At 40.0% G+C, this 20,463-nt stretch overlaps 3 protein-coding genes across 4 annotated transcripts; all 3 read left to right on the forward strand.

The window, feature by feature from the left end:
* The first annotated feature begins 526 nt into the window (after positions 1-526).
* On the forward strand, positions 527-2,275 carry LOC119691537. Of its 2 annotated transcripts, XM_038109247.2 has the most exons (4): positions 527-674; positions 1,113-1,236; positions 1,503-1,766; positions 1,945-2,090. In XM_038109247.2, the coding sequence occupies exons 1-3, from the start codon at positions 636-638 to the stop codon at positions 1,760-1,762; spliced, it is 423 nt and encodes a 140-aa protein (XP_037965175.2). In that variant the 5' UTR covers positions 527-635; the 3' UTR covers positions 1,763-1,766; positions 1,945-2,090. The 2 variants fall into 2 exon arrangements, with proteins under 2 accessions (XP_037965175.2, XP_048483003.1); XM_048627046.1 differs by lacking the exon at positions 1,503-1,766 and having other exon boundaries at positions 1,945-2,275.
* A 2,817-nt stretch (positions 2,276-5,092) lies between these two features.
* On the forward strand, positions 5,093-17,651 carry LOC105395781. The gene is made up of 5 exons (XM_048626846.1): positions 5,093-5,257; positions 15,249-15,369; positions 16,436-16,535; positions 16,949-17,066; positions 17,097-17,651. The coding sequence occupies exons 1-4, from the start codon at positions 5,216-5,218 to the stop codon at positions 17,064-17,066; spliced, it is 381 nt and encodes a 126-aa protein (XP_048482803.1). The 5' UTR covers positions 5,093-5,215; the 3' UTR covers positions 17,097-17,651.
* Positions 17,652-18,334: 683 nt separating this feature from the next.
* LOC119691508 lies at positions 18,335-20,109 on the forward strand. Its single transcript, XM_038109128.2, has one exon. The coding sequence runs from the start codon at positions 18,350-18,352 to the stop codon at positions 20,102-20,104; it is 1,755 nt and encodes a 584-aa protein (XP_037965056.2). The 5' UTR covers positions 18,335-18,349; the 3' UTR covers positions 20,105-20,109.
* The last annotated feature ends 354 nt before the right edge of the window (positions 20,110-20,463 follow it).

Genomic DNA, 20,463 nt, shown 5'->3' on the forward strand with positions numbered 1-20,463 from the left:
AATCATTTTCTACCACAAAATTTTAAGAACACAATTGAAAAAAAAAACAATTCGATGTGTGGGACTTACTTCAGACACTTTATTTTATAATAAATAAATATAATTATATTTTTCCACTTTTATTTTATTTAAACATTATATCATAGCACTTACGTCAACGGAAAATCTCGAGTTTATTTTATGGATTATATTTTTGTGTTCAAATAGGAACATAACATAACGTTAAACCGAGACTTAACGTTGGTGTCATTGTGTAACACTGAAATCCTATTGTGTAAAACTGAAATTAAAGTAATACATACACTCGCACTTTTTTTTTTTACTAGTTATCGATAAAAAATATCCATAAGAAGCACATCACTATTTCAACGGGGCTATGTTGGCAGTTTTGTACGTCATAATTTTTGTTTTGTTGGTACCCTCTGTTAGTATACGTGAATAAAAAAAAATAATACAAGTATTTTTTTCTTTTTTTCCCTTGTACTCCCATCTCTTAAAACGTAGTGTTCTTTTCTCTATGGTCCTGTCCGTCATGTCAACTGAAGTCCCTCCGTCCCTTGATAAATAAACAAATGTGTATTTTTGTATTGTAATATTATTTATTTTGTAGCTCTACATTATTCTTGATCAACAAAATGATGATTCCTACTTGTTTAGTTAAAATTTTAGAATTGGTAAGTATTATTAGTATTATTATTATGGACTAAAAGAGTTGTCGTCTCGAGTAAATACTTCGAGCATATGGATGCAAATAAATAAATGCCCTCCAGCCCTCTGGACCTCAGACATCGCGTGAACTATTCACAGTGCCAGTGTGTGAATAGCCTGATCCACCATGCAAATGTGGATCATTTGTGGCACGCGGTTCGATCGGCCACCTCTAGGGTTTTTTACATCCAAAAGCTCCTTGCCGCGCACAATCGGACCGGGCATCATCATCATCAGCCTACAGCAGTCCACTGCTGGACGTAGGCCTTTCCCAAAGCACGCCACTGGATGCGATCTAATAGCTTTCCGCATCCAATCATAACCAGCCACCTTTCACAAGTCGTCCTCGATCGGGCATGGATCCAGCTAATACTAATAGCTAATTAGCCGTCATGTTCCGTCAGATGCTGTCAGTGGCGTGCGTGGCGCTGCTGGCGCTGAGCTACGACCTGACGGACCCTCCGTCGCTGCTGCTGGCCGCCGGCACCTACGGCGGCTACGTCATCGTGCTCTCCGGGGAGATCATCGGTATTGCCAATGCATTTATACGTGTTCACTGGATGGACAGGGAAGTAGAATGACTTCTTTTACTGTCCTACGCTTTTTCCCCTTTTTTGTGGATAAGTATGTGCACGTAGTTTCACCCTATACATCTTTTATTCATGTAAGGCTGCATTTATACATCTTAAATGAACCCAACCACACCATACATTATTATTCCGGTCGCCCACCAGCCCACACGATGTCACCGCCTCCTAGCCTCCTCGGTAAGTTAACAATGCCCTTGCCAACAGGCGAGCTCACCTTCGCGCCTCTGGACCTGGTGCAGGACATGTACCTGAGCGCGCTGGGCGCCGTGCTGTTCGCGACGAGTGGCGGCATGACGCTGGCGGCGCGGCTGCAGGGCGACGCGCCGCGGGCCCCGCGCACGGGCGACGCCGCGCTGGCGACGGCGGGCGGCGGCGTGGCGCTGGCGGCCGCCGCGCTGCTGGCGCTCGACCTCGTGCTGGCGTATCTAGACTCCGAGGAGTATGACGAGGAAGCCAGTGTGTAGATAGGTGTGTGTATAAATGCGGCTTTACTTCTATGCTTAGACCCATAGTGCATCGGCCGTGGTTTTCAATGTCCATTAGTGCGCTGTTGGTCTTACGTTCACTGTGCGCTATTGGTCTTAAGTTCAATAACATTTTGTACAACTTTTGCGTACTTATACTAAGTATAAAATTGAATTTCCAGGTGAGTTTATATCGGCTGGTGCGGACGCGCACATCGCGGCGTGGTGGAGCGGGCTGGGCGCGGCGCTGCACGCGGGGAGCGGCGCGCGCGCGCTGGCCGGGTGGCGCGGCGTGGCGGGCGCGCGGGCGGCGCTGGCAAGGGCGGGCGCGGTGCTGGCGCTGGCGCAGGCCGCGCTGCTGGCGGTGGACGCGCTGCTGGCGCTGTGCGCCGCGCGGGGCGGCGGCAGCTCCCGGGACAAGTCCGTCAGAAGCCGGAGACATGAGAGGGCTTGATTTAACCTACTTGACGCGTCAGGATTTATGGACTTTGAAGTGTTTTGCTTGGTTACGATATTGTTTTTTTTGTGAGTAATTTATAGGTAAGTATTTAACGTAGTTTTAAATATTGTTTTTGGTAATATAAAATAATGTTTATTATTTACGAGTAATATAAAAAGTTTTTTAACTTTGCTATTGTATTTTATTGATTTACTTATTTATTTATCATAAAGGAAGGAAGGAAGGAAGTTGTTTTGTAGTTAGGCTAATATTTTAAACGCGAAAGTTTGGATGGATGGATTTAGTTGTTGTTGTTACTGTTTCAGAGGTTAAACAGCTGGATCAATTTTTATGAAATTTAGCGTACTGCACTGTAGTAAACCGACTGCCTGGCTCACATCAATATCTCTTGGCCGGACATCCACCGAAGTGAAGCTTATCGAAAAAGGTTTTTTTGAAAACTCTTCATAAAGTAGCGCCCTCTTCTTACACTCGACGTAAGTTCGTGCCGAGAGTGGAAGCGCTCGCTTCCACTTTGCGGCCTTGTTGCTACGGGAACTATAAGCTACAGTCTTGTTGATACGTTAGTTCCGAGTTGCAAATGAAGATGGAGTTGACAGAAATGAGACGAACTTCGTATGAGTACGATGCTAGACCTACCCTACGGGCCCAATATGAGCCAATACTCGTTATCATATCACTGATAATGATAAGATGATAACGTAATGAAATTTGAGGCTATAAAAACAAAAAACTAAAATATACTTGGTGAAAATATCGAAAAATTATCTATCAGACCTGCCCACATGTACCTAAATGTTAAGTACATTTCTGGCTTCTGACTTCCGAAAGTGATGATGAGAGAAATAGTTTTATTTATTTTTTAAATTATTACCTACATACAAAGGTCACTCTGAGTTTTATTTTATAGCCACCTTCCACCTTATCAATGCTGATAGCATATCAACAAACGTATAATGCTTCTCCTCTCCTAGTGCATGGCCAACACAAATACGTAAGCAATTGCAAAGAAAGGAAATGAAGTCATATGCCAATATTGCCAATTAACATCAAGGCAACCCTTGAAGGAGGACCTCAGGAGAACAAGCAACAGCTCTTTGCAGGTATTTGCGTGTAGGTTAGAGCTACACTGTGAAGGCGGACCGCTCGCAACTTGCGTCATTTGTGAGCAATTTCGACAAAACTGATGATGCTATAGCTGCGAGCTGCGAGTACCTCCATGGAAGGTAATCGAGCCTATTTCGGATTTTTTTCATTGGATTCGCGGTCATGCTTGTCGACCTTGCTCGCGATAAGTACCTAGTACCTACCTTTGATTATGGGTAGAGTTAAAAGTGGGAGTGGACTCATTAATCGATTTCGTGGATTGATAGTATATCTAGTATTTGAAACTTTTATGTCTCACCCACAACTCGAATATATGTATGTACCTATCGGATAAAAACAAACTTACTCATGGTACTGAAATAGTCATACCCAGTCATAGGTACATAAACATAGCACACATATAATTGATGCAAAATACCTGACACTGGCACGCGAATTCTAACTATTAAGTATACCTATTTACTTATTTCATTATTCATTACATAATAGCCACTAAACAGTTAAATAATAATTAAAAGTAAGTACTTACATTACAATAAACTGTAGTTTAAGTAACAAAATGTATAAAAATAAGTTCAAGTCCGTTTATAGCCATGTGGTACAGATACGGTATCTGTCCATAGTTAGCTGGACTAATCCACACACTCACAGAACACCCTCAACGTTCCTCACCCGCCACTGTCTCCCTCCAGTCCAGCGGACCTAATCCTGACGAGGAACGAAAGGTGTACTATGTTATACCTAAACAAAAAAATAAGAGCCACAAATATCTCCACTTTCGAGCCATCTGTTTTTTAATCAACCTGCCTACACTGGTTAGCTACGTAAATTATGGATGTAGGTACCTATGATAAAACATCCGATCCATTCATCATCATCGTCACCATAGATAGACTCATAGAGAGGTAGAGGTATACAAACTGAAGAATGAATAATCATATAAAACAAAACAATAATTCGTAATAATTGGTCCGTATTTATTACCATTATCAATATCACAATGAGAGACGTAGGAGTCGTTTAATCGATAGCAGACTCGTGATGATGTCACTCTGGACGACAACAGGAATATACGAGGATACATCTTAATGGATACAGAGCAGGAGTAGGGTCACCAGCTAATTTAAGATGAGTAAATATTAAAATGTGTGATCCATATATTTTATACTCACATAATGTGATTAAATAAATATTTTATATTCAAGGCAGGAAGGGTCACCAAGCCTCTAATGTTTCTATTACTTACTAACCATAAGCATAAGCTAAGTGCTGAGCTACTACTGGAAATCAAGGACCTAATTCCCTCTTAATGAGTGATTAGTAAATCTGTCACGTAGGAACCGGTGACCGCCGAGTAGCTCCAAACTAGTTTGTGGCCAGCGTGCCACTGTGACCGACCACTATTGTACCCTGCCTTGCCTTACTTACATAACTACTTTAATACAACACCAATAATACGGTTATCTTTATCTTTGAGTTGTAAATCAAAAACAAAAAACATAGGAAATATTTATATTTAAGTCCCCATATCTACCCTATTAAACAATAAATAAAAGATAGCGATAGCGGCACATACAAACTAATTTTAACCTAGCTATCCTATCTCAGGCATCTTATAATCCACTATTATGTAAAGTCAACAAACTCCAAATAGTAGAAATGTGGACACTCCGATAAAAGACCCGTCCCGATATCGCCACGCCGCAGGGTCACCCTCGCGGGAGTGACTCCACTCCGTCCACAGTGAAGTCACGCCACGCCGCCGCCGCCGCCAGCCCTCCAGTCCGACTCCGAGCGTAGACAGAACCGCGCGCGAGTGTGCACGCAGCTTTAACTAACTATTATTGTTATTTACATTGATTGACCTACGGGACCACTGAGCAGCCATGGCCGTCAGCAGATTGTCTATCGTCAAATTCCTGGAGCTGGTATGTTCTACATAGATATAACTACATATTTAGTTTAGTTTACTAGTTATTTATTGGTTTTGGTGAATTAGCGCGTTCGCTGGCCGGCTGTTTTGTTTGTGTAGTCTTGTTATTCACTGTAGTTATTTTTGTTATAAAACGTGTTTCTATACTGTTTTACTATTAGAAGTTTTGAGAATCTCTGTTTTACCGAATATTCTTTGATACATACTGGTAAATAAATTCTTTATTAACTGGGTTGTAGATAACTAAGGTCTCCACTGCCTTCCTTAGATTGAACCATTTCTACGCTGCTGCACTGCGAGGCTACTTGAACTTATAATAAAATTATGCTATAGCTATAAATTCCCATATTCTGTCTCCCTATTAATTATGTGCCAGTCCACGCTTAACAAAGTATTATACCAAGGCTTAACAAAGTATTATAATTTTATTTAATAGTGGATAATGTTACTGCTTGTACCTTGGTATAAGTTAATTTGCATGAAATGCTCGTTGGGCCTGACTCACTCGTGATGTCATCATCATAGACATCATTGTTTGATAGAAACAATCAATGGTCGAGGGAATTTCGTAACTGATCATGTACTTAAATATAAAAAAAAAAACATGGGAATGAGCAGACTGCCCACTCACTTTGATCAAACCTATTAGAATATTCTCCATAAACTTCATTGTTTTCTGTATTTGTTTACAAACGCTTCGTCGTGCCGCCGCCGGTACAGTTGCAGCGGGCATCAAGATATATTTAGTTTTAACATAATTTTTATTGCGTTGTCTTAAGAGTTAAAGTTAAACTACAACGGTTACGCCTGGGTGGTCTCCCGCCAGTCCAGGAACTCCATTGAGGAGGGTGAGGCGACGCTGTCCCGCTCTGACCCCATGAGAGGGAAAGGGATAGCAACTGAAGGGATCCCGAAATGGAAAGTGATGAAGTAATCTGGGTCATCGCCACAGCGCCGCCGCCGCCGCCGCCGCCGTGGGCGTGGGTGGTGGAGTGAACACACGTATTATTTTTCTTTGATTATGAGAAGTATAAACAAAAGAAAATCTTCATCAAGCTGTTATTTATCATCCACTCCACTGTTGGACATGGGTCCCTCGCAAGGAGCGCCACAATCTAAAGTCGTCGGTGACATAGTCTTACTGCCAGTTTCTATAACTCTATCTATCCATAACTGGTAGTTATTATTATTATTATAAGCCTTTTATTAATCTGATAACAATTATATTTACATTAGTAAGTGAACATTAATTGTTTCATGCAATTAGTTTTACAATATAAAATTCAGTTGCATTGAGAATTTAACAATCATTATTTCATGCAATTAATTAATTATAATTATATAATACAAAATGTAATAACAATTTAATAACATCAGTATAAATAAATATTACATGCACTTAAATAACAATTTGTTTTATTTTGCACTTTAATTATACAATTGATTTAATTTGTGTAGGTACTTATTAATGACATTGTTTATTGTTCAATTTGATTTAATTAATTATTTAATAAAGACATTATTATTTATTATGTTATGTCATCAGCTTGCCTCTCGGCATAGGCCTCCCCTAGAGCCCTCCATTTTCTTCTATCCATTGCAGTTCTCCTCCACAATGGTCCAACTGCTAGTTACTTTCATACAATTTTGACATAATCAAAAGTAACAATCTGTCAAAATCGTATGAAAGTAACTACCAGTTATAGATAGATAGAGTTATAGAAACTGGCAGTTAATAATTTTTAACAGACTTCGAGAAAAGAAGGAGCATCTATGCTTTTTTATTTAGATTTTTATAATAATAATATGCCCATTATACATACAACTAAAGCATGGGGTTTATTCCCCATAGATCAAGTCACTGTAGAACAGGTAGTTGAAGAGCCAGTGGTAATTAGTTAACCGACTTGCGCCGAGCACTGATTTCATTACAAACAACTCATGTTCTTTTATTTCCAACTGAGTTCAATGACATCCTAATACATGCAAAGCTAATAATATAATACTACAACATCGAAGGAAGGAAACGAAAGTTATTTTCATGGTTCAGAAGCAAAGAAGTGTTTAACAAATAAAACCGGCCAAGTGCGAGTCGGGCTCGCGCACAAAGGGTTCCGTAGCTTAAATCAACCTATCTCAAAAACTATAAGAGATACTTTGATCAAACCAAAAATCGTTGAAAGAGTTAATTAGCATGCATCACCTCTATTTTTTTTAGAATTTTATACCCCGTAGTTATAAAAATAGAGGGGGGGGGACATACTTTTTACGACTTTGAGAGCTGATATCTCAAAAACCGTTCACTTTAAGAAAAATGTTTTTTAGAAAACTTTATATCATTTTAAAAGACCTTTCCATTGATACCCCACACGGGTATGTACATCGAAAAAAAAAAATTCATCCCTCAGTTACATGTATGGGGGGCCCCACCCCCAATTCTTTTTTTTACTATTTAGTGTCATATTTTTGTAGCGGTTCATACAACACATATTCCCATCAAATTTCATCACTGTAGTACTTATAGTTTCCGAGTAAATCGGCTGTGACAGACGGACAGACGGACAGACGGACAGACGGACATGACGAAACTATAAGGGTTCCGTTTTTGCCATTTTGGCTACGGAACCCTAAAAAGTACCTAGCACAAAATAAACTCATAACTGAGTTACTTAAATTACTTCGTACCAGAGTCAACGACTTAGTAATAGCCGAACCTATTTACTTAATTGTACCTAATAGTACCTTACGATAAGTGAGTAAGACCATAACCCACCATATAGAGATGATTATGAAGCTATTTTTAAAATTCAAACGTCTTGACAAAGTTCTACATGATTACATAGATATACTATCAAAACATGATGAATCACAGATCACAGTGAATATTGTTTGTTTGAAGAAAAATCTTTTATGTGCTTAGAAAAGACTGCAGAGAGCAAGGGATAGTCAAATCAAATACCTCTAATACCATGGCACCAAATTAAAATTAGTTAAGTAATATTGCATGAGTACAAATTATCACAGAATGTGATCATGACCTCTGTAGATTGGGTCTTAAATACATGACTAGGTAAGTATAATAAACCCACATACTATTAATATCTGTATGAAATAAGTCAAAGCCATTTAATAATTTGGTACAACACTTAAACCAGATTAGTTCGTCCTTAGACTTTCCAAATGTGGGTCACACATTAAACCTTCCCGTTTCTGTCTTTTGGTAGGAAGTAGTAGGAACCATCTGTACAGACACACCTTGCCTTTTACTCTTTAGTGGTAAATTATGTACTTACTCATAACTATACAGGGTATCCCAAAAGTCAACGTCATCCCTTAAATGGCTGATAGGTCAGCTCATGAGAGGCCAGAATATCACAATATGACCTTAGTAAAAACTCGATAATTTTCGAGATATTGACACTTTTATAAATTTGCTGAAAATCGACACCTTGGATCAGTTTTTTGCGTGTCGCCGGTACAAAAATCCATATTGTTAGAATTTGTTTGGTGTTGCATCACCCTGTATAACCCTGCTATTGATCGCAGTCAAAAAAAATATCGAGTAATGCTGTATGTTTAAAAAAAACACGGTTTTCAAAGTCATAAAAGGTAATCGTATTTTTTTATAAACAACTTTGATTCTACATTCTGTAAAAAAAAAATACCACGCAAACCTGGCACCTTATTTGAAAAGATTGTTCATTTAATGCAGTTTCCAAAATGGTATGAAACGTTGCTATTGTTTCAATTAACAAAAAAGTTATTGCTATTTTAGTACTTACAAAACGACCTCGATGTAAAATTGTTTGAAGGAAATTTATCTGACTGAATTTATTAAGGATAAATCATGTTGGAATGAGTAAAAGTAAAATAGGTGGTGTGGCCGGGAGTGGGAAAAGAGACAACGTTGTCACAGAATTAAAAAAAACGCATTTTGAGTATCTTTCTCGAGAAAAGTGGATTATAGCAACTCCACATTCCCCATAAATGTAGCACATGGTAACGTACATTCCTGAGTAGTGCTAATGTGTGATATTGTACAAGTAAAACGCTTACACGTGTACAGTGTACACCCACAGTATCCAAAAAAGGGACAGATCAGTTTGTCATTAACATACCCTCTAATTACTTGTTATTTATTTTAAAGTTATTGTTAAACAAAATCAAACTCTCAAAATTATGATTATGCCCATTAATGAGTATTATTTTTTGCTGATTATGTACTTAATATAATAATGTGGTCTAGTGGTAGAAGCTTCGCTTCATGACCCTGAGGTCCTGGGTTCGATTCCCGGGTGGGACCATCAATTTGTGTTTCTAAATTGTGGTTCTAAGTTTGGTTAGGACATAGAAGGCTGATCACCTGTTGTCCGAAACAGTGAAACGATCCATGCTGTCGGATGGGCATGTAAAGCAGTCGGTCCTGCGCCTAGCTCTCTCCAGTCGTGTCGGTTAATCCGTCCCATTGGGTTATGAGAGTGATGGAACAGAGAGTGCTCCTGTGTACTGCGCACACACTTGGGCACTATAATCTACTCCTGCGTAGATGGCTGATCTCAATTGAGATTGGCCGCCGTAGTCGAAATTCGGCTAGGAGGACATTATTATTATAATAATGTGGTGTTATAATTTTGAGAAATAAAAATAGAAGTCAATAAATAAGGTGTAAAAAACGTAAAATATGTTTTATAAGAGTTTGGTAAGTTTTTTCTTAGCTATTTTTGCGTCATCTATGTTGCCACGGCTGACCCCACCACCTATTTTACTATACTCATTCCAACATGACTTACCCTTAATAAATTCAGTCAGATAAATTTCCTTCAAACAATTTTACATCGAGGTCGTTTTGTACTAAAATAGCAATAACTTTTTTGTTAATTGAAACAATAGCAACGTTTCATACCATTTTGGAAACTGCATTAAATGAGCAATCTTTTCAAATAAGGTGCCAGGTTTGCGTGGTATATTTTTTTACAATATGTAGAGTCAAAGTTGTTATTAAAATATACGATTACCTTTTATGACTTTGAAAACCGTGTTTTTTTTTAAACATACAGCATTACTCGATATTTTTTTTTGACTGCGATCAATAGCAGGGCTATACAGGGTGATGCAACACCAAACAAATTCTAACAATATGGATTTTTATACCGGCGGCACGCAAAAAACTGATCCAAGGTGTCGATTTTCAGAAAATTTATAAAAGTGTCAATATCTCGAAAATTATCGAGTTTTTACTAAGGTCATATTGTGATATTCTGGCCTCTCATGAGCTAACCTATCAGCCTTCTAAGGGATGACGTTGACTTTTGGGACACCCTGTATAAACAAACCATTTATTTTATAATTTCATCAAATTCAAATTCAAATTCAAATGGTTTAATCGACGTAAAATTTTACAATTATTTGTCGATAGTCATCTACCACCATTTCACAAAGGCCCCGTCATTGAGAAGGAAAGAAATGGCGAAAGAAACTCCTCGAGCATCTTTTCAACTTTTTCCTTATAATCTATTACAATTTTTACTTATATCTAGTACCTACAATTTTACTTAAGTACCTATATCCATTTCATTTTTTCAATAGCCTTAGCTGAGGTGGACAAGACCACGCGTTTTTGTCGTTTAAATAATCATTTATACTATAGTAAGCTTTACTACATAATGTAGCTTTAACATAATTCTTAAATTTTTGCTCAGTAAGGTTTATTGCTTCATTTGATAATTTATTATAAAAACGTATACAGTTCCCCATGAATGATGTGTTTGTTTTCGAAAGTCTGAGTGTGGGGAAAAGCAACTTATTTTTGTTTCTGGTCTCAATACCGTGAGTGGCTCCTACTTTACTAAATGAATTTAAGTTTTTACGAACATACATAATATTTTCATAGATATATTGGCATGGAACAGTTAGTATACCTATTTCCTTAAACGTATCTCTTAATGAAATTCTAGACCCTAATACATATATGGCTCGAATTGCTCGTTTTTGCAGAACAAAGATTTGATTAATGTCAGCCGCTCGTCCCCACAATAGAATTCCGTAAGACATAACACTATGAAAATAACTAAAATACACAAGCCTGGCTGTATCTACATCTGTTAACTGTCTAATGGTTCTAACCGCATAAGCTGCAGAACTCAATCTACCGCTTATCCTCTCAATATGGGGTCCCCATTGCAACTTTGAGTCAATTGTAATACCCAGGAATACCGTTTCATTTACTAACTCTAGCTTATCGTTATTCAATGTCAAATATGTCTCTACTTGTCTTACATTAGGCAAAGTGAATTTAATACATTTTGTTTTCTTGGAGTTAAGAGCTAAATTATTTACAGTGAACCAATTAGCAACTATGGAAAGAGTACTATTTGCATTGTCAAAATTGACTTCTTGTCGCTTCAACTTAAATATAAGTGAAGTATCATCAGCAAACAGTACTATCTCACATAATTTATCTACCAAAAACGGTAAATCGTTAACATATACAAGAAACAAGAATGGTCCTAAAATCGAGCCTTGGGGAACACCCATACTGACAGGACAGCCAGCCGAACGCACTCCATTTATGTCAACTAGTTGAGTTCTGTTGCTCAAGTATGATTCCAATAATGTAAGAGCTTTGCCAGTTAGCCCATAATATTTAAGTTTCATAAGTAGAGTGGCATGATCCACACAATCAAATGCTTTCGATAGATCGCAAAATACACCCACAGCATCAAGACGTTCCTCCCAAGCACTAAATATGTGTTTGACCAACGCGACACCAGCGTCAGTTGTAGATCGACCTTTGGTGAAACCGAACTGTTGGTTATGGAGAAGGCCGTGAATACTAAAGTGCGAAAGCATTTGATGCAGCATAATTTTTTCAAATATTTTACTCACTACTGGCAAAACTGATACAGGCCTAAAATTATTGGGATCATTTTTCTCACCAGATTTAAAAAGCGGTATTAGTTTACTAAGTTTCATCAAATCGGGGAATACACCGACCTCAATGCATCTGTTAAAAAGATTAGCCAAGTGGGGTGCTAGGATATCAATAACATGACTAATAACTTTAACGGACATGCCCCATAAATCTTCTGTCATTTTTAAATTTAATTCTTTATAAGTGGTAATTATGGTCTGTGTATTTATACCATGAAATTGAAAGTCGAGATCGCAAGGCGGTGCATTCCCTCTTAGCAAACGTTCAGCTTCAGCGCAAGATGAATCAAGGTTCTCAGTTGTAGCTATCGGTATACTACGGAAAAAATCTTCAAAGACGGAAGCCACTTCTTCACTAGATGAAACAATTTTATCATTAATTTTAAGTTCAAAATTTAAATCACGTGGTTTATTCTTCCCGGTTTCAGTATTAATGATATTCCATACGGTTTTAATCTTGTTATTAGAGTTTTTAATCTTTCTATTTTTATAATCTGATTTAGCTTGGTGGCAAACGGCTTTGAATATCTTTGTATATTTCTTTACATAATCTCTAAAGTTATCGTCATGAGTAAATGTACGCTGTTCATAGAGATCATATAATTTACGTCTGCTCTTATAAATTCCCGATGTTGCCCAGTCATTAAGACTTAGTTTACAATTAACATCTACTTCTTTCTTAGTGAACACGTTTTCAAATTCTTGAGACAAATCTTGAAATATTTCCTTAAAGGCATCATTGGGATTTCTTTCAGAGCTTCTACAGTAGCCAAGTTTACTGTTCAATCGAGATTTAAACTTATCAATTCTGTATGATGTTACTGGTCTGAACTTGAAAGTGGCTGACTTACGTTCAAAAGTACAAGGAAACGTAATAATTTGCCCACTGTGGTCGGATGGTAAACAATTGATTACAGAATGATTAGTAAAATCACAATTACAGTAAATATTGTCAATACAAGTGGCTGAGGTGGGAGTAATTCTGGTAGGTTCCAGGAAGACATTACTTAAATTATATGACTTGAACAAATTAATTATACAACATTTCATAGAAGTCTCAACTAATAAATCAATATTAAAATCTCCCACCACGACCACCTGTATTACCTATTAGGAATAGTCGCGGATGTTTATTCGAATGTTAATTTTTTATGGTTGAAAATGAAGGATTTAAAATGTGCTGTAAACACGATTTGGTACCTACAGTATTTTATTATAAGCCACACCGCAAATTTTATAGCTTCCGTTGTAAAATTTTATCTCCTTAAAATGATATCTTTATATTATTACATAAAATTTCCTCGCCTAGATCCTCCTTTTGTAACTAATTTCCTTTTCCTATTACCAAAATAGTGATTCAAAACAATAACAAACAAACAATATAATGTATTTGAATTCCTTGGGTCACGTAATCCGCTCTTTTTTAAGCACTGACCTCATTCTCTACGTTCCCACAAATAACTTGTTTTTGATAAAACTACTGCGAAATGGACAAGTTCTGTGCCCAGGTGTCCCCGAGCAAGCATGGCCTCGCCACGTATCGCGCACTCATGACCTCATCAAGCGGTTAACTTTAAGTTAGAAGCTGCAAGAGTTAAAATTGACCAGCAATGTTTTTCATCGATGTGGCCTCCATAGTACAGTCGTAAAGATATAGTAAGGCATGACATCACCGCCGCCGCCGCCGCCGCCGCTCGCGTCGCTGCAAATACGCCTCACGTCATGTTGTTTACTTCTTCGTCGTTTCATTGATAACGAGCTCTTTAATCTTCAAATGATTATGAAGTATTTTTCCTCATGAAATTGGTGGTTCATTGGAAGAGATAGGAGAAGTGGACGGGAAAGTGATTGCTTCACAATGTTGAGGTCACTGATAACAACCGACCGGAGGGTCAGCAGTTTAGCTTCATGGAAACGATATTCTATTAACTATAACAGTTCTGTTATTATTCTATGCTAGCTATAACTAAGCCTTGTTCAATTATTTTTATTGAGTAGTTGGTAAACCTGACCATCCATATCCACAGTACCCATATTTGCTAAATAAAAAAAGATTGTGAATGACTAAAATGTGTCATAAAAGTTAAATGACCGTTAATCAATGCATGCTGGGTTGACGGTGTCCGATATCTTTCTATAAATAAAATATCTATTATATTTCCTTTAAGCCATGTTCATTGAGTCATAAATGATTGCAAATTACATTGCTTCTGAGTTTGATGTGAAAAACGATGAACTAATATACCTAAGTAGTACGTTTACATTATTATGTAGGTATACCATTAAAATTTGTACTACTAATTCGTCAGTATTAAGTAGTCACACGCTTTCCCTATGTTCTCCCAACTGTATTTGTATTAATAAAATTTATTTACTAATAATAATCTGACTGGCCAATCTGCTCACCAAGAACCATGTATCGTATAGCCCTATAGCACAGAGTACTAATAGTTAGTTTATACCAATATGACATCCCGATCTTCCCCCATATACATCTTCAACCCTGGGCAACCAGCGACTGGTGCTAACGTACCGAATAGCTGCAAAGCTATACATTTTTGTACCTTGTCAATCTAACAAATAGCCTATCCATTCATTGTAAAGGAGTCTACACACCAAACCCGCCGACCCGCCGACACAGCCCGGCGGCTTGGTGTCGGCGACTTTGTTTCAAGAATCATGTCGGCGACTCGTACCCGCGCGTGCAAGTCGGCGGCATGGCCGGCGACTTGCGTACGCGCACGCTCAGTTGCCCGCCGACACTCCACGTTCGTACACACTGCAATCACTAACTAAAAAAGTTGTACTGATTTCTTGCCGCCGACTAACTCACCGACACAGCCCCATGACACATGTTGGCGGGTTGGCGGGTTTGGGTCGCCGACACCAAGCCGCCGGGATGTGTCGGCGGGTCGGCGGGTTTGGCGTGTAGACTCCTTAACATTGACGGTTTGTCAGTTTGAAACAGAAGTGTATGGCTACTTATGCAGCTGACCGTACCGTATATCCCAGAGCATAGAGTTGATTTAATAGCAACAACCTCTTGTCACTTCCAGGCGCTAGCATGTGCGTGCGTGGCGATCCACTACCACAGCTACAACTCGGACCCCGACATCGGCATGCTGGTCACCGGCACCTTCGTGGGCTACCTCATCATCTTCGCCGGCGCCGCCGCCGGTACGTACACATCACCACACTATGACATGCTACCCAACATAACCAAGAATAGAGATCGGCTAAACCGTGTTTCAGGGGGAAAGAAATCTGACAGAACCCTTATTACATTCGAAGAAGGGAAGCTTTTGTTTGTATCAGATGACTTTTCCCGTGAAATAAGGTATAACTGCCAGTTTCAATAACTCTATCTACGAGCTATCTACCGATGACTGGTAGTCACTTTCATACTATTTTGACACATTAAAAGTTATAACCTGTCAAAATTTTATTAAAGTAACTACCAGCGGTAATCGGAAGATAGATTAGTTGAAACTGGCGCTAAGTAAGAAATTCACGAACGACAAGTTGGGGTGCATGTAAGGAATCTTCCAGAGAGACCAATCAGCTGCTTCATATTGCCTGCTCACGGTCAGCAGGATCGAAGCCCTGAAGGTAACGCCCTTTTAGGTATATTACAGTCGAATATAACTTTTACAACCCACGTTATAAATATGGAAAGTTTTATGGTGTTGTGGTTCTGAGTTTCTGACTCTATAGCTAACTTTAAGCAAGAGCAATGAACTTAAATTAGTTTTGTGGTCTGATATACTCGTTTATTTTTTTAAGTTAATCAATTTGAGTTTTTTAATTCAATGTGAAATCATGGAACTAAAGTTTTACAATAACTGTAATTATTATCGATTCGATTTAGGTAACAAAACTAAAGTTACATCACCTTCCACTGGCCGATAACATTTATGAAACGATGACTTTTTTAAAATTCTGCGAAGGCACTGTGGCGAAACACTCACTGCTGGATATTTCGGTCCCCTTTCTATGCCCTCATGAATACTGAGGAGGAAGCTTTAAATAAAATACTACTCCGCTTATTCAACTACATATTACAAACTTACAACTATAATAAAGTTTAAAATCATATAAAAGTACCTAGTGCATACTTGATAGTCTCCAGTTGCCACTGATGAATGCTGTATGCTTGACATGAGATGTAGGCTGTAGGACAGCGACATCTATTAACAGCTACGTAACAACTGATGCTCTAACTCCCGTCATGTTGTCGTTGCAGGGTACATGATGCAGACGGTGACGCACAAGCGCGTGGACATCTTCTACTCGCTGGTGGGCGTGGCGCTGTACGTGGCCAGCGGCGCCATCATCATCGACAGGTAATAGTCGAGAACAAATACAAACTTGCGAATATACGATGATAGATGGCAGTAATAACTCAAAGTCATGAGACTTGCAATATGACCAGTTACAGAGGGCGGCAGTAGAGCTATATAGGATGGCCTGCCTCCGCTATTTTATACGAGTGCCATCTCTGACTGAGTTTTTGAATGAGCTGCCAAAACTCTACCATTTTAGCCCTACCCTCATAATCATAAAGCATTTATTTAAAACGCCGATGGATATTGGTCATTTACATTACAGACACATGCATTGTTTGATTCGTTTGCACTTATGTATTGGATTAATTACCTATCACTCATTAATTGATAAATTTATACTTACCTATTTTTAGACTCTGTAAAAGATTCTGCATTCTCACAAGTAACGTGTGCAATTCTCTCGTTTCCAGATACCAGAACGCGGGCAGCAGCAACATCCGCGACAAGAACCTGGCGAAGGCGTCGCTCGCCATCATCAACGGAGCACTGCTGCTCATCGACGCCGTGTTGACGCAGCGCGGCGGCTAGATGGCGCTGATCACACAGTGCGGCGGCTAGATGGCGCTGATCGCAGTTTTATCATTCATTTGTTCTAGTTCACCTCTGAGGAAAAGTTTCGCTGTATGTTTCTTTCTCGTGAAAGTTTGTATGTTGATTTGTCTGTCAATGCACAAGTATAATGTTTATCATAATAGTTACATCTGCAAGTCTTGACTCTACACTCACTACTACAAACATACCTTTGTAATGTTTTGTTTTATTCTCGAAATTATATAAGACTTTATAAGGATTTTTATACAATTATCGAAATCCATCTTGCTTTGCTATGGTGTCTACTTAACTATATTGTGCCTTAGTAAAAACTGAACCAGAATACAGTTGTACCTTCCACGAAAACTGAATTAGATTAAGTACATAAGTATTTTTAAGATGCTGACATGTTGTTGATTGAGCTTACATTTTGAATTCGGACCCAACGATATACTAAATCGATGAAAATAGTCGGTGCAAGTGCAACTACAGAATGCTAGAAGATACCTGCTACATAGTCGTTAAAAGTACCTCTATTAATGTTGTTTAACTTATTTTTATATTTAAAATGTCTTGTTTCTGTTACTGATAACTTTTGATACGATACAGTTTATACTCGTATAATCGAACTATAAGATATTTGTGTCTATTTTAAGAGCTAATAAAATGATTTTACACTATACTACCTACATGGTTTGTGAGAAGTCTTCGTGCGATAGTTTCACACAGAGTAGAGAATATACCTTCTGTAGAGCTATATAAACTTCTGTAAGTACTTAGTATGTCCACCCAGAGTCCCACATCCCCTGGATATGCTGGCACATATTCAAGCACATCATTATATATGCAATGGACAACACCTCCAGTGTTGAAGAGGCTCATGCCCAGTCATTGTGAGAGCCATGACCATTGCTCTTTCCCTACCAACTCTACTTCACAAGTTGCGTTTCATAATTCACATCACATAATTCATATGTTCTACTGGTCCGACATATTAATTTTGTAACTAAAATAACAAAGCGTCAATTAAACTACCTATTTTATTGTTTGAGTATCATTAAGAGGCAGTAAAAACAAGTGAATAGGCTGTGGACGTGCGCCATACACGTAATATAAGACTTGACTGTGTACACAAACAACAAATTAACGGCTTAGAGGGTAAACAAAAGCCAAGCCGCTTGAACAAGCCTACTGTAGCTTCATCAAACCTACTGTATTATAATCCCTCCATTACATTGTAGTGCAGACGTTTCTACTAACTCACTAAAATAACGATTACGATGCTATTATTAATTTACGAAATTTTGGTATCTATTGGCAGTTCCACTTCAAATATAGTGGACGTAGCGCTAGGTGCAGTCAGTAAAAACTACAATCCGAGGAAAATCACGCTCGTATCTTGGAGAAATGACGCACCGAGTGAGGCCACGGAGTTCCTGGCTTCCTACAGTGGCTCCGTGCTGACCGTGGACCTCGCGGACAGCCACGCCAGCCGGGCCTGCCACCAACACGTGCTGTTCGCTACCGATGCTGAGGATTATGAAACACTTCTGGTAATGATCAAGCCTGACCAGGTCGAGCCCATCAAGGTGATCCTAGTGTTGCTAGATGACAATGTAGATGAAGCTAAACTACTCAGTATTACTAAAGCGAGCTGGGAGGCTGATGTCAGCGATTTAGCTATTGTAACGCGTGGTGGCGACGGGAATGTAAAAGTTACAACCTATTTTCCTAATAATAGCCAAAGATGTCATGATTATCGACCAGTCACAACAAATGCTGGCGACGTCAGTGAATTCTTTCCTGAGAAGTTCAGGAACTTCCACGGCTGCCCGCTGCGGGTGTCGCTCATCGAGCACGCGCCGTTCAACATCTTTACTAATTCGAACGGAATATTCAAGATCGACGGTATAGAAGGGAACTTTGTGACCCTCTTGTGCGATATTTTGAACTCAACCTTAGTACCAGTATTTCCCGCGGAAAAGTCATTCGGAGTCTTGAAAGACGGAGTTTGGACAGGAATCATGGCGGACCTGGTGTACAACCGCGCGGATATTTCCGCATCGTCTGCGATCTTCACCGTGGAGAGGTTCAAGGCGGTCCAGGTCACTCACGCGTACAAGCACCTGGACCTGGTGTGGTGCCTGCCGCGGGTGTCCACGCGCCGCGCGTGGGCCCGCGTGCTGCTGCCGCTGCTCTCGTGCACCACGGCGCTGGTGTGTCTCACGGCCGCCGTGTTCCTCTCGGTGGCGGCAGTTTTCAATAAAATATCAATTCGGAACTGTGAAGAACAGGCTCCCAAGTTGTCGGTGCTGCAGACGTGCGCGGTGTTCCTGGGCCAACCGGTGCGCTGGGCGCGCGCGGGCGGCGTGCTGGACCGGCTGCTCGCGCTGTGGCTGTGGTTCTGCCTGGTGGTGCGCATCGTGTACCAGGGCGAGCTGGTGCGCAGCCTGGAGCGCGGCGCCCCCCCGCCCCGCGTGCCCACCCTCGCGCGCGCGCTGCAGCTCGTCGACCAGTACGGAGGCGCCGACTCCGTCGCCACTTTCTACAGAAACACGACCATCTTGAAGAAGTTTAAGGTGTTACGTTTGGATGAGGTGCACCCCATGTTGGGGGACATAGGTAGGGGGAGGAGGTTCCTGCTGGCGGTGGACCTGTGGAGCGTGCTGCAGAGCGGCGCGGCGGTGGCGGTAGTGGAGGAGCGGGTGGCGCGCGCGCCGGTGGGCGTGCTGGCGCGGGCGCGCTGGGCGGGCGCGGGCGCGCTGCGGGCGGCGGCGGCGCGCGCCGTGGGGGCCGGCCTGTACCGCCGCCTCGTGGCCGACTACACGTGGCGCCACCTGCTCCACGCCGCCCCCGCCGCCGACCTCACCTACTCGGCGCTCACGCTGCACCACCTCAGCGGCTGCTTCTTCATACTCCTCATCGCCGCATTCGCGTGCTTCTTAGTCTTCCTCGCAGAGATACTTTGGTTTCATTTCAAACAAAAGGCTAAGAAAAAAATTAGTGGCCATGTTTTACTACCATTTGTCCATTAATTAAGAAGCCGTTTTTACCATGTTACTCTAATTTATTTTCACTGATAGTTATTGGTTTTATTCATATTGAAAAATGATGATCCGTACACCAAAAAAACGCTATATACCTGCATGTATAAGATGTAAGTAAATAATTACTAAAACACCAAAACATTAAAGGATGCCACCATTCAAGATTTACATTCGTTTTTAGAATTTACTAAGAGCACTGTCGCGTTCTATCTAAAGTCCTTGTATATATGTAGTTAACAATTCCAATTTACAACTGCCTGAGTACGTAAACTGTGCTTGAATTCCGAAGGGTGTTAGGGCAAACATCGCCAGAGGAAATAACAATGTCCTTAAATATTTCAATCACG

Source organism: Plutella xylostella, chromosome 17 (assembly GCF_932276165.1).
Source record: "Plutella xylostella chromosome 17, ilPluXylo3.1, whole genome shotgun sequence".
NCBI classification, from domain to species: Eukaryota; Metazoa; Arthropoda; class Insecta; order Lepidoptera; family Plutellidae; genus Plutella; species Plutella xylostella.

Coding starts and splice junctions, on each gene's coding strand:
- LOC119691508 (XM_038109128.2), top strand. CDS start 18,350: ATGCTATTATTAATTTACGAAATTTTGGTATCTATTGGCAGTTCCACT.
- LOC119691537 (XM_048627046.1), top strand. CDS start 636: ATGATGATTCCTACTTGTTTAGTTAAAATTTTAGAATTG. Junction 675..1,112: donor TAGTTAAAATTTTAGAATTG/GTAAGTATTATT, acceptor ATGTTCCGTCAG/ATGCTGTCAGTGGCGTGCGT. Junction 1,237..1,944: donor GCTCTCCGGGGAGATCATCG/GTATTGCCAATG, acceptor TTGAATTTCCAG/GTGAGTTTATATCGGCTGGT.
- LOC105395781 (XM_048626846.1), top strand. CDS start 5,216: ATGGCCGTCAGCAGATTGTCTATCGTCAAATTCCTGGAGCTG. Junction 5,258..15,248: donor TCGTCAAATTCCTGGAGCTG/GTATGTTCTACA, acceptor TGTCACTTCCAG/GCGCTAGCATGTGCGTGCGT. Junction 16,536..16,948: donor GGCGCCATCATCATCGACAG/GTAATAGTCGAG, acceptor TCTCGTTTCCAG/ATACCAGAACGCGGGCAGCA.